Consider the following 15,877-nt stretch of genomic DNA (forward strand, 5'->3'; position numbering starts at 1 on the left):
CACTCAGCAGCCAGCCTGGGTGGTCAGTGTTGGATGGTGTAAGGCCTCTCTCCCTCCCTTCTGTGCTGCTTTGACTCACTGACAGCCCAAAGCCACCGCCTTGGCATGGCATGGCACGGTGACCTGCTGCATCTTCTCACCCTTCCCAGTGGGAGATCAGGCTGGTCCATCCACTTCTGCCTTCACAAGATCCTGTTTCCTTTAGGAGAATGCCACTCATTTTACTTAAACACAGCATATGTATAAAAAGCTTAAATATTTGGGTTGTCAAACCTTGCTTCACTGAGACTTCTGAGCATCGCTTACGAACATGTTATTTTTGTTAACTTTTATCTGGTTCTTAGAAAAGAATGTTTTGTTTCTTTGGGATTATTTCCTTAATTCAACTTGCTTTCAGCATATTTTTAGCACTGATCTCATTTGATGGAGGTGATCTGTACTTTGTTGTATGTGTTGTGCTAACAGCTCATTGATCTAAAATTAGGTGCTTCACAGACAGCTGAAAGACATAATTTTAGGCATGAACACATTCCACATAATCTTAGATTTCATTTTCTTTTGAGCTATACCCAAGTGACACACAAATAGGATTGAAGAAAAAAGGGTTTAAAATTAGGATGTTATTTTTGTTGTTATTTATCTCATCATCTGTCGACATCTGTCTGTGTCTACTTCATTGTAGTTGGCAACATCCAAAGGTCGGAGAACTGCAGTCAGATGAATCTCTCTGGCTCTTCCTCATCACTGGCCAGTGAAACCAGCAACAAGAACAGTGGACAGCGCAGCTACGGAATAGGTGGGGCTTTTTTACAGAAGCAAATTCAGAGGATTTGCCAAGCCAGAGACAGTTCTGAGAAAAGCGCAAAGGCGGACAGAGAGAAAGAGAGTGGAAAGGCAGAAGCTGAGCATGAACCCACAAAAATAAAGGCATTCCAGTTCAGAAGACTTAGGGCAAGAAGCTTCTCCAGGGAAAGAACAGCTGTTACTGTGAAAAGGGAAGCAGAGCCCACTGAAGCCTCAGAAAGCAATGAAAACCAAAAGAACAAGGACTTTGATACTCTGAGTACAGCAAGTATCTGTAGCAACAGCAGTGTGTACACATCCCACTGCCTGTGCGCCAGGCCTAGGAGAAGAAGGAGGCAGACTCAATAATGTATTTTTAGAAGAAAGACTGGTGTCCGTGTTGTCAGATATCCTGGGTTTATCTAAGTTATTTCAGCATTATCCATTTACATGTTTAAGCTGTTTAATGTGCTTCCCTTCCAGATGTTTGTGTCAGTTCTTTATAGCTAATCATCCTTACAGTGCAGTGAAGACAAAAATGTGAAGTTTAGGAAATCAAGGAACAGGTACAGTGTCAGTTCAGTTACTTAGTGTGTCACAAATGCCAATGAAACAGTAAGTTCTGTAACATTTTCTAATTTGACAGACAGAGTAAATGTTCAGTTCCAGCTCAGTTCCAGCACTGGTGTGTATTCCATTGGTCACATCTTCTGCTGATCTTTTCAGCCCAGCAAATACTTACATTTAGTCTGTTCATGTACATTTGCCATTATTTTATGGCTCACCTTTCAGATAGTGTTAATTTCTTTAATGAAGAGGAGCCTCTGTTGTCCAGGTAGTTGAAGTTCTTGAAGAACGGTGTCTTAAAATTAAGATGCACTCTGAGGACATTTCTTACTGGACTACAGTTGTGTAAATTTAAAGAGTCCCTTTAACATGTAAAGAAAATTAAATATTAGTTAATGCCAGAGGAGAGGAAATTGAAATTTAATCTTAAAAACACTGCTTTTAAGTACATTCTTTTCATTCATAAGGTTCAGTTCTATAGTTTGATAATATTGATGCATAATGCTCATATTTGCTGTTAAAATCTTTTAAGAGCAAATATGCTCTTATCATAGTTAAGGTGTGAATATGCAATTATGAAAGTTAAGCTGTGAAATTTCAAATTATGAGCTTTATGCTCAGTGGCTGTATGTCAGTGTCTCCACATGCCATAGTGTGTCCTCTCTGTGTTGTTTATGGACTTAAGCTCATCAGTCTTCTGTATTACGTTGTGTGTATATCACTGGCCTGGCTTTTACACTGCCTTGTCATTTCACTTCATCACCTAATCAATGTAATTGTGTGGCTGTCCAGCTAAAAGGCACATGTGCAGCAATTTAGGGAAAAAAAAAGCTTCGCAGAGGCGTTGGATATATAGGGCTGTATACCTTATTTGTGTCTGAGAGGAGTTATTTGAGGGTAAACCAGGCAGAAAAAAATTGCATTATGCATTTTGCTCTGAATATGGTAGAAGTCTTCAGCTGCTCCCCTTCTGTGGGAGCAGTGCTGGAGTCTGGTCCAGCTCCTGCCAAGGTTGTACTTCCTGCCTTTGCTTCCTCCTCTGTTAGTTTTGGAGCAGATAATGAAACTGAAATGGACCATATGGCTAATCCCTGAGTGCTAATAGCTGGCTTTTACCTTAGTCAGCATCTCCTCCTCCACTGCCAGAATCTTTTTTTGAGTCTTTCATGGCAGTATGGCAGGGATAGTGGGAAGTGTGCTGTATTTATACAAAGGAGTCAGCACTTGCAGAATTGGAAAGACCTAATCTGCCCACCCAGTACTGATGCAGTAGCTGCTGCTCCTGGTTGTATAGGTTCAAGCTGCTGCTCTGGGGAGTGGTGGAGTTGCAGGTGGGTTATTGGTGTCCCTGGACTTGAATTAGTGAGCCAGTGCTAGACAGTGATAGATGCTAAAAGCTTTAGTACCCTGAAATCCTCAGTGGACTGATGGTATGCAAACAGGGTTTGCTTGTTTTTCTTCTAAATATCCTCGCTGTAATGTGTGTGTCAGTACTTCCTTGTCATACGCTGACCAAGACATTCTCCTCTCCTCTGCTATCCTTAGGCTATGCCCTCATCCCCTCCACTAAATCCGACAACTTCTCCGACTCCAGCCACAGTGAGATTTCCTCCCGGTCCAGCATCGTGAGCAACTGCTCCGTGGATTCCATGTCAGCAGCGCTGCAGGACGAGAGGAGCTTGTCCCAGTCCCTCATTGTGGTGGATTCAGGGGGGGCAGAGAGAAAGGAGCATCCTCAGCCACTGACAGATTACGGCCAGCCCTGCCCTGGGTAAGGTGCAGCTGGGTCTGGTGGGGCTTGGTGTCCTGGAGCCAGAAGGGGTAAGGAGGCTCTGGCCAGGACACAGTTCTGCACTCCAAGGTGGTTATTAAGCTCTTGCTGGAAGCTGGAGCACTGGCTGCTCTATGTGAGCCTGTTTCCATAAGAAGCTTACAGTATTACTTGGGGAGACAACAGCTTGTTCCCATCGGTGGGGTTCAGCTGGATATTTCTTGCAGGAGACTGGAAGCGTGTTAAAAGCCAGGATGATACTTAGCAAATTAGTGCCGTGGTGAGAGACAGCAAAAGAACAACAGGATATTATAAATTCTCTCTGAGTCAGCAGTGCCAGTCACTTAACATGCTCTAATGTGATTTTTAAGGATTTTTCTAATTATCATTTGTTGCTTAGGCAGACTGGAAGCTTTCTGCCACTGTCTACTTGACATTTTCCACACAGGAACTCATGTTACTTTGGTGCAATGAGAATTTGTGCTGAAATGGTGCTTTGAAATGGAAGGTTTTGGATTTTTCTTGCTAGATGTAGCACCTTGTTGCATAGGATTTAATACGTCTTAATACATCTTAAGATAGCATTGTCTGTCCTCAGATGTCATAGATTCAAATAAATGAGGATGCTTCTTACATTTCTAATTTTTCCAGCTCATGGAATAGCAGAAAACTTTGGGCTGAAAGGGACCTTAGAGATCATCTTGATCCAACCTCCTCGCTGTGGGCAGGAACACGTAGCTCAGGGTGCTCCCAACCCCATCCAATCTGGCCTTGAACAATTCCAGGAATGGAAAGAAATGAGAAATTTGGTTTATTTCATAGGCTTAAAATGGAAATTTAAAGATGTGCTTCATCAAAGAAAATAATTCCCTTCTCTAAAAGGCATAACACACACTGAGTTCATGTTTAGTGGTTGTTCTTTATTCCATAGTTTCAGTGGGTTGTCAGGGAAGAAAGTGGATTTTATCCTGGAACTTAAAAAATAGAAAAGAAAGGGGAAAAATATTTCTTGCACATATCTAAGAAACATTCCTTGATTTCACAGTGTGTCAGTAAACTGCTGAGGGAGGGTGCTGAATTTTAATGTGCTGCCGATGCATTTGTTAACACACCCAGAAATAGTTGGGAGACTTGAATAATGTCTAGCAATCATATCTTCATGTATTCTAAATTTATACAAACCTGGTTTTATTTTCCCCCCCTTAATTATGCATTTAGAGTGATTAGAGCTTTCAGCAGACATTTCTTTAAAAAAAAAAAAAGTTGGACTTCGCTTTTCAGAAGCTGTCACTCCAGCTCGTTCCCACAAATGCTATTTATGCCCAATATTTCCAAATGTTCTTGAAATACAACTGCCACTGCTCTGTCTAAACAACTTGATGGTGCTGACTGTGAAGGGGTTGGATTTTATTCTAAATATTTATTTCGGTTTTAGTTTCTAAATGTAAAGAAAAAGGTGGTAGCAGACTAAAAGTAAGAAGTAATTTACTCCTCTGCTTTCTGTCAGGCACTGTTGCTATCACTGGTAGAGAAAAGCTTCTCTGGGTCAGATTCATGGATCTGGGGTCAGGACAGAAATGCATGTTGCAAACTTGTTATTCCCTTGGGAATAACTTCCCTGCTGCTGTGTGCAGTAAGGAGTTGGGAGTAGCAGTGTCTCTTGCTCCCTTGTGCCCTGACCTTGCTGCTCACCCGTTGCAAACCCAGAGTTGACGCTGAGTACATGGCTCTTATTTTAAAAGCTCACAAGTGGTTTTTTCGCTCGATTTCTGTTGTTTTCCAATGCAGCTGGTCCATCACTAGGCCTGCTCTGATCAGAGGGATGGCATTCACATCTTCCATGAGCAGCGAGGAGATCTCCCACGAGCACATCACGGTAGAGGCAGCAGACAGTGGCCGGGGAAGCTGGACTTCATGCTCAAGTAGTTCTCATGACAATTTCCAGAATATCCCGAACCAGAAGAGCTGGGATGTCCTCAATTCTTACCGTCACACCCAGCTGGACGGGCCTATAGCTGAAGTGGATCCCACAAACTGTTACTCTGAGGAGGGTTATTTGTATTCCGAAGCCTTTTCCAAAGCCAACAGGCAGTCGAAAGCCAGCGTGGAGCTCGATCAGTCTCGGCAGAGCTGGGCCTCCTCCAGCTCCCTGTCAGACACCTACGAGACAAACTATGGGACAATTAAACGGAGGGGGCTGGAGAACTCCACAGCAGAGCAGACAGAGGTTTTGGACTCTAAACCAGGCGCTGATACAACTTACAAAACTGTAACTTCGAGTACAGAAAAAGGCCTGATAGGTAAGCCAAGCCAACAGCTCATGGAAGCTGCTACATCTGTTTTTCATTTTGATATTAAGTTGTTAAGAAATGACATCAGCAGGTCTGGGGCTGTCTGGCATGTTGAATTCAGCTTCACACGTGGTTGTAATCAGAGCACTACACAGTGCGTTTTCAAGCCACCTTCTTTTGCATTATTATATCAAGCTAATGAACAAGTGTGCTTCCCCATCTTCATGAGTCTGCAGGAAAACTGTCTTCAGGAAAATGTCAGGCACTTCTTCTCTGTAGTATGGGATTATTTTTTTTTTTAATTATTTTGGAGGTGTACTCATCACTGTAGATGTTCCTCTGACAAGGAACAATGATCCCATGCTCCAGTACAGACTTTCCAGGAACCCAGAGGGAAGAGCCTGACTGCAGAGTGGTGTGGAGCTCACCTCCCTCTCTGGAGCTGGGGCACCTTTCATCCATGGGCTTTGGTCTCTGAAAGCTCAGGGGCAAAGCAGATTCCTTTCCTGTCTTTGCTATTTTAAGGTGCCATTTATTTGATTATACAGTTGCAGTTTGGCTACTTATGAAAGGAGAAAAACTTCAAAACATTCTTTCAAATATGCATAGTTCTATCAAGCAAGATGTTCTTCCCCCATCCTAGTGAGTTCAGTAGCCAAAACTAAAGGAACTGGGTTAGCAGCAAGATAAAACATGGAATGCAAAGCTTCCTAAGACTAAGTCAAAGGTGCAGCTGAAATGCAATTTAATTACTGAGTGGATTGCTGCAGGGGGGTTTATGTTATCAAAGCTAATTTTCTGAATAAACATTGCACATAGGGCGGAGGTCTTGGATTGCATTCCTCTTTCTTGGCTTTGGAGAAGAAATTGTGGAGGAGCCTTGCAGAAAATTTACTCCCAGCTCATTGCTGTGCCTGTGCTCATCTCTTACAGACTTTCAGAGCTGTTCATGAGCGCCTGAGCTGCATTAGGAGATGGCAAGTTCACTGTTCAGTACATGCTGTCTTTGCTGATAGCTCTTGCCCTTCCTTTTAATCCTTCCATTCTGCACTGTGTAGCTATGAGGAGCACTCACAGTGTGCTGGAGTAGGCCGTGTGTATGTCTGCTCAAGGAAAGATCTGATACAGGTGATACAATTCCAGGTTTGCAAATGCAAATCCAATAGCTGTTCACCATCCCACAGTATGTCCAAGATAAGTTCATTTCATTTCACTGTTCATAAAACATTGTGAATTGGAACTTGACACATTATCCTTGCATTACTCCAGTAGACTAAAGGTTAGCTCTAGGGAGCCTGAAGCTTTCTCCTTTGAAGGAGAACATACCCACCCTCATCATTCCTCCTGCAAATCCAGCCAAGACTGTAGGTGAGGTGAGGACCCAACCCTTCTCCATCCCTCCAGGGAACAGCAAACCCCCTTCACTTCCCCTGCTTTCTCACAGAGACCCCACTCAGAGCTAGTTAAATGAAAATAAATCCTGTATTTCAACAGTATAAATCTCTGGCTGTACCCACGTGTATCTGCTAAACCCCAGACTGACTGAATTTGGCTCTGGTTGTTTTACTCTCAGCCCAAGCATCAGCTGAGGCCATCAGGTATGAACCAGCTTATGTATTCCTGATACCAAAACCTGGAATCTCACGAGTCCACAACACAATAAGAAATATTCCTTTATTTTTTTATCCCTTCACGTTCTTCTAAAATAAGAAACTATTACTTTTGCTGAAATAAATGAAACTAATGAACATGCACTGTTTAAAAGGGATCCACAGGAAGGATGCAAATTCACTTAACTTACAGATTAAAAAAAATACCCTGGCTTTGAAACTCTCCTGTTGCAACATGTCCATGGAAAAGAGCCCAATTTAACATGCACATGAGCCCCAGACCTGGGGTGGGAGGGAGGGGAGGCAACCTAAGAATTAAATTTTGGGTTGAGAGCTTCTGTGACTTGAGCTGCTGCTGAACAGGGCAGGGAGGGAGAAGATGAATTATGTGGCATGGACATTGCAAATAAATAATATTGATGGCAGCCTTTTCATGACTGCACAAGGTATAATGCAGCCGTTCCAAAGGCTTTTTCCATGACTGTTCCTGGTTATTTCTCATTTGAACATAGTTTAAGATAAGGGTATAAAAGAAAACAAAACAAAAACCAAACAAAGAAAGTAAGAAATTAAAAGTATGGATGTGATAAGCCATTATTCACTATGTGAAAATGTAAAATAATTAATGCAGGCTCACTACACTGTCTGCCTAATAGGACCAGTTTTATGTGATGCTATTTTTTTTCTTCCTATAGCATAGCTGTATGGTTTCATGTCTTTATACACATCAGTTGCTATGGTGATATTTTATTATAATGAGTTTCTGTTAAGCCACTGACCTCTTTTGGGTGATGAAGTGGATATTGGAAGTCAACCAGCACTTCTTGCTGTCGAACACTAGCATGCTGTGCAAAGTAACTCAGGGCTGGTTGCCTTAATTCCTTCTGTTTCAGTTTCCCAGTCTGTAGCAGGCAGCAGACTTGGATGTGCTGGCTCTCCATTGCCCTGGAGAGCTCTGGAGCATCCCCTGATGCAGCAGGGCCACAGGAGTAGGGACTGTAATGAGAGCAGTCTGAATGCAGACAAGCTTAGTGTCCTGTTTCCACTGAATTGGCATCACACCTGAGGAGTTAATGGGTTCTCTTGCTACTCTGACTTCTTAAAATAAATAGAAAACAGAAATGAAGGCATAAATACCTGCTGCTGTCGTTATAACCAGTGTTTCTGCATTTGCATTTTGTTATCAGTTTCTGTTTTGCCATTGTAACATTTCATGATTTTTTAACGTTTTGTTTCCTTTGTTTTTTCTTCTTTAACATTTCCATTGCTTATTTCTCGTGCCCAGTGTACTGTGTCACCTCACCTAAGAAGGACGATAGGTATAGGGAGCCACCGCCCACCCCTCCGGGATATATGGGGATTTCTTTAGCGGACATAAAGGAAGGATCGCCCCACCACCCACACCTCAAACCTCCAGACTATAGTGTGGCAGTGCAGAGGTCAAAGATGCTGCACAGTGACCTCTCTAGACTTCCAGCAGCTGCTCTCGGTAGTGACCCGGTGGCCTGTGTCTCCTCGAGGATGCCTCAGTGGCACGGCCGGCAGCCGTCCAGCCCCAGGGTAGCAGAGCTGCCTGACGCAGATAGTGAAGAGGATGGTACGTGAACAGCTGGCTGGGGAGTGGGGCTGTGCAGGGTGCACTTCACAGCGATGGTCTGGGCTTTCTCTTGGGGCGTTCTTGGAGATTCAGAGGATTAATCTCTGAATCCACAGTTGTGTTGATGTGGCTGTGTGCACATGGCTGTGTATGTCATGCATAGCTGTTGCATGTACATACACGTTGAAAGCAAAGAATGCCTCCCCTTAGAAAAAGCATGTTGGCACCAAACAGACTCAAATTACATAAAAATAAAGATATGAAAATATACATACTAGATCTCCCAAAGTACAGCTGAGACACTTAAGAGCATGTAGATATTATTTTTTTTTCTTTAAAATCTGTCCCCTCTCAAACAGTGATGGGACACTGACAGGCCACATGTGGAAAAACTCCAGCTTCCCTGGGTTGCTAAATTGGTGTCCCAGTGGTTTGGCTGGCATCAGGATGGTGGTGTAAAATAAGTGATTTGGATTTGGTGGAGTTTCATTTGTATTCAGGTGTTCTGGCATTGAGTTGCCTTATGCCTCAACAGATATTTTTGGTGATTGTGTTTCAAAATATTGAACAAAATAATAGCGAACTTCTGTTCTTCTGGAGAGTGCATTTGATAAAACTTGTGTTCTCTGCCTAACTTGGCCTGACAGTGTCTCTTCCAATTCATTTTTCATGATCTTGTTTGAAGCAACAGCCAATGCTGCTAAGCACGGCATCTTGGGGTGACCAAAATGTGAGAGGATTTTCTGATAAAGACTGCTCTTATATTGTGTCAAAACTAACTTCAGGTCAGGGGAATTTCTACTTAATTGTTTATCTGCTGATATGCTTTTAATTTCTGTGCACCGATGTGATCTCTCTGTACCTTTTGCTGGTGAACTCATTTTTTTTATTAGAATGTTGTGATTATTTCCTTCCATTTCAGTCTGATTTAAAATGAGCCTGTATTTAGAGTAAAACAATTTCTGATGCAAAATGATTGTATCTTGGCCTTTTAAAATACGTAAGCAGTATTTAACATATATATTAGTACTGCAGTTCAGACTTACAGTAAATGTAAAATTGCCTAGCATTAGTTCCATTGTGTTTTTAATGTAAAAATAAGGAAGTCATTGCTTCAAACATTTTAATCCAAATTTTTCTGAGCTAAATTTAACTGTACAGTTTTAGAGACACCTGTTTTACTATTTTTGAAGTGCTTGGTTAATTTTATTTGGGATTAAATGCTCACTGCATGGAAATTTGCTGCCTTTTTCCCCAAATCTGTAGCTTTTGGCATACTGGGAGCTGCATGCTGATAATTTTTGGAGGATCTGGGATTTTCTGTTTTGCAATATGTCTTTATCGTATGACCATCATACCTCAGACTGCAGAAGCTGTGGCTGCCCCATCCCTGGAAGTACACAGGTCCAGGTTGGATGGGGCTTGGAGCAGCCTGGAAGGTGTCCCTGCCTATGGCGTGGAGTTGGAACGCGATGGTTTATAAGGTCCCTTCCAACCCAAACCATTCTGTGATTCTGAGATTGCCTGAGGCTCTAATAAATGGTGATATGGAATGTGTAGTGATCAATGATAAAGACAGTGAAAAAACACTGCTGAAGGGGTGAAATTGTCACAGACCCACTGTGATCACCTCACTGGGTGCTGCTCTGTGCCCTGAGTGCCCGACATGGGGACTGGTGGAATAACTGCCTATTTCTTTATCTTGTTTTGCAGAAGATGAACAAGTATCAGCAGTTTAACCCTTGGGCTATTTGTGTAAACCACTCCCAACACAAGGGATGTGGGGAGAAGGACTCATGGTTCTGTTAGCGACCGCTGACAACTTGCTGCTACTGACCTCAGACCTTGCCTCTGTCACAGACGAGATGGAACGGGTTGGATCACCTCTCTACACCTTCCTTCACTCTGCCACCACCACCTAAGGAGCTATTTCTGCCTGTGAAATAGAAAATCTGTTCAAGGAGTGTGCTGATTGCCTGGATACCAGCATGGGTACCCAGAGATGGACTGAGCTTCGTGCATTGGGGGAGGACCAGTTGTCACCACCATTTGAAACTTGGAAGCATTTTTCTGTATGATATCATATAATCCTTTGGTAGTTTACATTGTTGTTATTTTCTACATGACCGTTAGAAGTCTGAGAGTGTTATTTTATGAACTTCAAAAAAAAAAAATTATCCAAGTGTCAGCAAAAGCGAAGGACATTGCTGAAGTATCTGAAAATAATTTATTAATTTAATTTTTTTTAATGGGAATTTCCTTTATTTGCATTGGGAGTGCTCTGGTTGGCTAATATAAATATTTAGTCAATGTGACAATGAATTAGCTACACATGATCTGTTGTGCTCTCGAAATAAACACAGAAAAGTAGAAATGGGCCATTATCAGGTGCAGAAATGTATAGATTTTAGAGTGGGTTTAGATTTAATATGAATAGAGCCCAAAGCCCTGGCAGAGCAGTGTGTGTCAGGCCAGCAGTCCTGCTGCTCCCCTCCCACATGGGTACAGCAGAAACCTACTGTCCTCCAAGGATTTTTAGAAATTTTTTTAGCTGCCAGCCAACTAAGGTAGTAGTTGGTGCTCTCCTCCCTTCTTAAGGAATGTTTGAAATGTGGAAGCTGTAGCTTATGGGGAGCATTTGGGGAGATCTGAAGCTTTCTCAAAAGATTTTTAACCAGGTTTTGCCCTGCAGAGTTGAACATGCAAAGCATGTTCTAAAACCCAAAACTCAGCTGTGTGTTGTGGTTTTTAAGATCATCCCACACATCTTGGCCTTTTCCCAGAGTTGCACAGGATTTAGATGCAAAGGTTATCTTTGAAAAAAATAATGAAAGAATTATAAATCACCTACATTTCACAATAAAATTTGTGAAACTGAATAATAAGTGAGACAGTGCTTATAGAAGAGCATAATGCATTTTATGATGGGTTAAAAAACCCTGTGGTGTTTATCTGGAAAATAGAGATGATCTCAAACCATTTGTTTTAAATCCTAGTTTAAAATCCTGGTGTCGTTGATGTCAATGAGAGTTTTGACTTACAGCCAGCCAGTATTAACCCATCATCCTCAAGTTTGACTATGGTCAAAAGAATTGCTTCTTTGATTTAAATTTAGCCAGCCAGAGTGCAGAGGGGTAGAACTGGAAATACCTGCAGGTTCTTTTCTTTCTTTATTTTCTTTCTTTTCTTTCTTTTCTTTCTTTTCCTTTCTGTACATGACACCCCATTCTAGTGTTAAAATCAGACATGAATGTGTGAATATGTATTTAAACATTTAATTGTAAATCTTTGTTGTGATGTTTACAGCCTAAGCTAGAAAGATGATGTTTGTCATTTTTACAGTGCCTCAAAACTGATTTCTATATCCATAGTTGTGAAGAGCTTTAAGGTTTTTTTCTTTTACCTGTATGTGTGCAGGGATGCGAGGTGAATGCAAAATTTTTGGAAAATGCCACAAGTACCAAAAACAACCCAAAGCCTTTGATGTGCTTTCTCCATAGCAGCTCGGGGCTGATGCAGCCAGGTGGATGTGGATGACCCAGCCTGTGTCTGCCTTCAGAGCAGTGCCAGGTTCAGCATTGCCTGGAATGTACCTGTACTGATTGGAATTGGGAAGGTGTAAATGAACAGTGATGCTGAGGAAGGGGATGCCTAATTTATAACTCATCGGTTGGCTGTATGAATTTTTGGCACAAGTATCTGAGAAGCAAATGGTTGAAAAACTATATAAAAATCCACTTGAGGTATGGCGTAATAAATGCATTTTGCTTTCTCGAGGCCTTAATGAATATAATGAACCTGCACAGGCCTTAATGACTAAAGATTAATGTGTCAAAGCAATGCAGGCAGAGCAAGTGTTTTTAGCACATACAATATTGATAATAGAACTGTTGAACTGATACTCCTGTGGGATGTAAATCCAGGTCCTGCCATCCCACGGTCAGCTGTACTTTCTTGTTAACTTCTACGTGGAAACAACAGGCTTTGTGTTCCATCAGAAAATCGTCTGTGTTGAGCCAGGTGAATGAAACCCTGCAGTTCCTTGGCCTTGAAGGGGGGAGCTGCAGCTAATTCCAGCCTGTTGAACAAAAGCATAGGGGATGGGGGTTACTAAAGTGGCTTCCTTTTCCCCCAAAAGCCAATAGTGCTGCCTTTGAGGACACAGGGAAGCCCCTGTGGGGAGCAGGGTTGGGGTCTCCTGGCAGTCAGCAAGAGCAGCTGAATAAATCACCCATCCAAACCTGGTGTTTGATGGTGTTTGCACATCAACAGCATCCGTCTGTTCCACAGGGCTTGGCACACACTGAAGAGTTCTGCAATGAGTGAAAGTCTCGCTAATCATATTTTCCTAATAGCCGACACAGCTGGTGTACATAAATCATGCATAAACGATGGACAGATGAGCTACTCCTGCTTCTCCTGCCTCGCACAGTGTGGCTTCTCTGCTGCTCCTTGCTGGGGTTTTTGTTTGTTTGTTTGTTTTTAACTCAAACCGATCACATTGATTGGGGCCAATAGCCAAATGTAGTGTGTCTGGTGTGGGTTTGAAGAGACATTATCCCTTTTTTTGGTAATTCAGATAGAAGCAAGATAGTGGTTAGTACCTGTTGTACGCTGCTTTGTTGAAGCGATGTCGTCTGGACCACAGATCCCTGACTGGTAGTTCTGCCAGGTTCTTGTAGCTCAGGCTCTGATGCTGATGAACAGTTAAGGTGTCTCACATCATGTTCTTCCACTGCCACACCTGGGTTTGCTCACTTCCTTCTCATTGTTTGCTCCTGACTTGTTTGTGAAAGATGCATTTCAGATTTCTGTGATTTAAGCACACTGTTTTGTTATAAATCTTAAACTTCCAAGTAATTCCTGAGAAAGCAGTGTAGTTTGGTAAAATTGAATTGGCCTCTCCAGTTGCAGAAAGGGGAAAATGAAATCACTGAACCTCTGAGCACTGGGTTCATCTCCCAAATACACAAAAGAATGGAAAGGCAATGGCTGTGGATGTTTGGATTCCACATTTCTGCAATGTGGACACATTTTGGGTGTTTGCCAACAGTAGACAATGTAAGGCTTTCTTGGCTCCTTCCTTTTATCTTTACTCAGATAAGTTTGTAGATGTGGCCTCACCTTGAGTCCTGTATGTGATTTTTGGGCGCCACAATCTAAAAAAGACATGAAGCTATTAGCATCCAAAGGAGGCCATGAGGATAGGGAGGGGTCTGGAGGGGCCTTATGAAGAGTGGCCGAGGGCACTTGGTCTGTTCAGCCTGGAGAAGAGGAGGCTGAGGGGAGAGAGACCTCATTGCAATCTACATCTTCCTCCTGAGGGGCAGCACCGATCTCATCAGTCTCATGACCAGTGACAGGTCTGGAGGGAATGGCCTGAAGCTGTGTCAGGGGGCTTAGGTTGAGTATTAGGAAGAGGTTTTACACTCAGAGGGTGTTTGGGCACTGAACAGGCTCCCTCAGGCAGTGGTCACAGCACCACTCCTGACAGAGCTCAAGAAGTGTTAGGACAAGGCTCAGGCACAGGGTGGGATTGTTGGGAATGGTGCTGTGCAGGGCCAGGAGTTGGACACTCGATGATCCTGCTGGGTCCCTTCCAGCTCAGCAGATTCTGTGATTCCAAGTGAGTGCTGCTTCACTGGGAGGCCATCAGAGCCCATTGCTTGGGATGGGGTGTGCTGGGGGCTGCTGCACCTGCTGGAGGCACAGGGTGTCCCCAAGGGCTGAACCTGTCAGTGATGTCGCTTGCAGAGGAGCCTGTGGGGCGTCAGGGGTATTCCAAAACCTCTCTCACCACCTCCCAAATCATTTTACTGCGGGCAACAGTGGAAATACAACCCTGTCATTTAAATTTTTATAAAACATTAGAATTTTTAAAGGATAAACTTACCACTGCCTTTGCAAAAAGAAGAAAAAAGGGATACTCTCTCTTTAGAAAAGCTTTACACATTATATTTTAGAACGCTTGTATAGAGGGTAATCTATCTTGAATTCCCAACCCAGCTTTTGCTTCTGTTGTGCTTTTTATTGTTTTATCTTTATTTTTGATATACCTGGAATGCAGTTTAGCTTGGTATTAATTAAATTCTAAATATGTGAGCATATTGGCAAAACTGCACAGATGTAATGATATTCCAATAGCAATTGTACTGCACAAGTCAGTGATTGTAAAGTATTCTGTAACAAGCAATGTTTGTCTCCTATTTTTTGATACCTCTTACACTTATGTCTTTTAGAAAGACAGTGCCTCTGTATGCTTTTTGTATTTTTACTGAGTGATTGTAAATATTTGTTATATTTTTGGTTAAGAGAATGTTTAAAAGTACTGTTTATTATCCAATCTATTAATATGTTGGAATCAATAAACAATCAACATATATTAATTGTTTTCAGCAGCGGTTTTCTGGCAGCCAGTGGAGGATAGAGCCAAGGTGGTGCAGAGCTGGGGAGAGCCTAGTGGAAGTGATGCTCACCCTGGGATCAGAGAGGAGCCACCACTGAGTGGTTTTGTTATGTTTTCACAGTGAGAATGCAGACATGTGATGTTCAGAGTGCTGGAGCACCTGAAAACAGGCTGAGACAGTTGGAGTTGTTCACACCAAAGAGAAGGATCTGTGACCTTAGAGTCCCTTTCAGTGTCTAAAAGCACTCCAGGAGAGCTGGAGAGGGACTTTGGACAAGGAGGAATGGCTTTCATCTGAAGGAGGGCAGGATTAGTTTGGATTTTAGGAAGAAATTTTTGCCTGTGAGGGTGCTGAGGGTCTGGCACAGGCTGTCCAGAGAAGCTGTGGCTGCCCCATCCCTGGAAGTGGCCAACGCTGGGTAGAATGGGGCTCTGAGCAACCTGGGATAGTGGAAGGTGTCCCTGGTCATGGCAGGAGTGGGGGGGTGGACTAGATGACTTTGATAGGTTCCTTCCCACCAAACCATTGTCATTCTGTGATCTTTCCCCTTTCCCTGGCTCTTGGGGCTGCTGTCTCCACATCAACCCAGAGAGACCAGAGAGAGCCCAAGGGCCTTGGGGCAGCATGTGGTGCCTCCCAGAGCTGCACCCTGTGCACCACTTGCAGATGGAGCTGTGCAGGCAGGGAGGGTGGAGCCACATCGTTGGAAATACTTTTTTGCCCTCATTTTTACACAGGGCCTGTGGTATTGAAGGTGGGATGGGCAAGGGGAGCAGGAGCTGTGCTGGGAACCCCTGCCCTGGCTGGCATGGCCACTTCTGATTGCATTTTCCCTCTGTTCCTCTACTGAC

The 15,877-nt window shown here is 43.0% G+C and overlaps 1 protein-coding gene across 7 annotated transcripts in view; it reads left to right on the forward strand.

The window, feature by feature from the left end:
- The window catches only part of RAPGEF6 (Rap guanine nucleotide exchange factor 6), a 127,339-nt gene extending 112,334 nt beyond the window's left edge, over positions 1-15,005 (forward strand). For 6 of the 7 annotated variants that reach the window (XM_085073526.1, XM_085073525.1, XM_085073522.1 and 3 more), the window contains 5 exons: positions 683-796; positions 2,896-3,121; positions 4,910-5,421; positions 8,308-8,619; positions 10,333-15,005. In XM_085073526.1, the coding sequence (XP_084929652.1) occupies positions 683-796; positions 2,896-3,121; positions 4,910-5,421; positions 8,308-8,619; positions 10,333-10,358 (1,190 nt within the window). In that variant the 3' untranslated portion in view covers positions 10,359-15,005. The remainder of the gene's footprint in view (positions 1-682; positions 797-2,895; positions 3,122-4,909; positions 5,422-8,307; positions 8,620-10,332) is intronic. The other variant, XM_085073527.1, reaches the window with a different exon arrangement.
- The last annotated feature ends 872 nt before the right edge of the window (positions 15,006-15,877 follow it).

The sequence above is a fragment of the Lichenostomus cassidix genome, chromosome 13 (assembly GCF_008360975.1).
Source record: "Lichenostomus cassidix isolate B80296 chromosome 13, HeHo_3.0, whole genome shotgun sequence".
Classification (NCBI taxonomy): Eukaryota; Metazoa; Chordata; class Aves; order Passeriformes; family Meliphagidae; genus Lichenostomus; species Lichenostomus cassidix.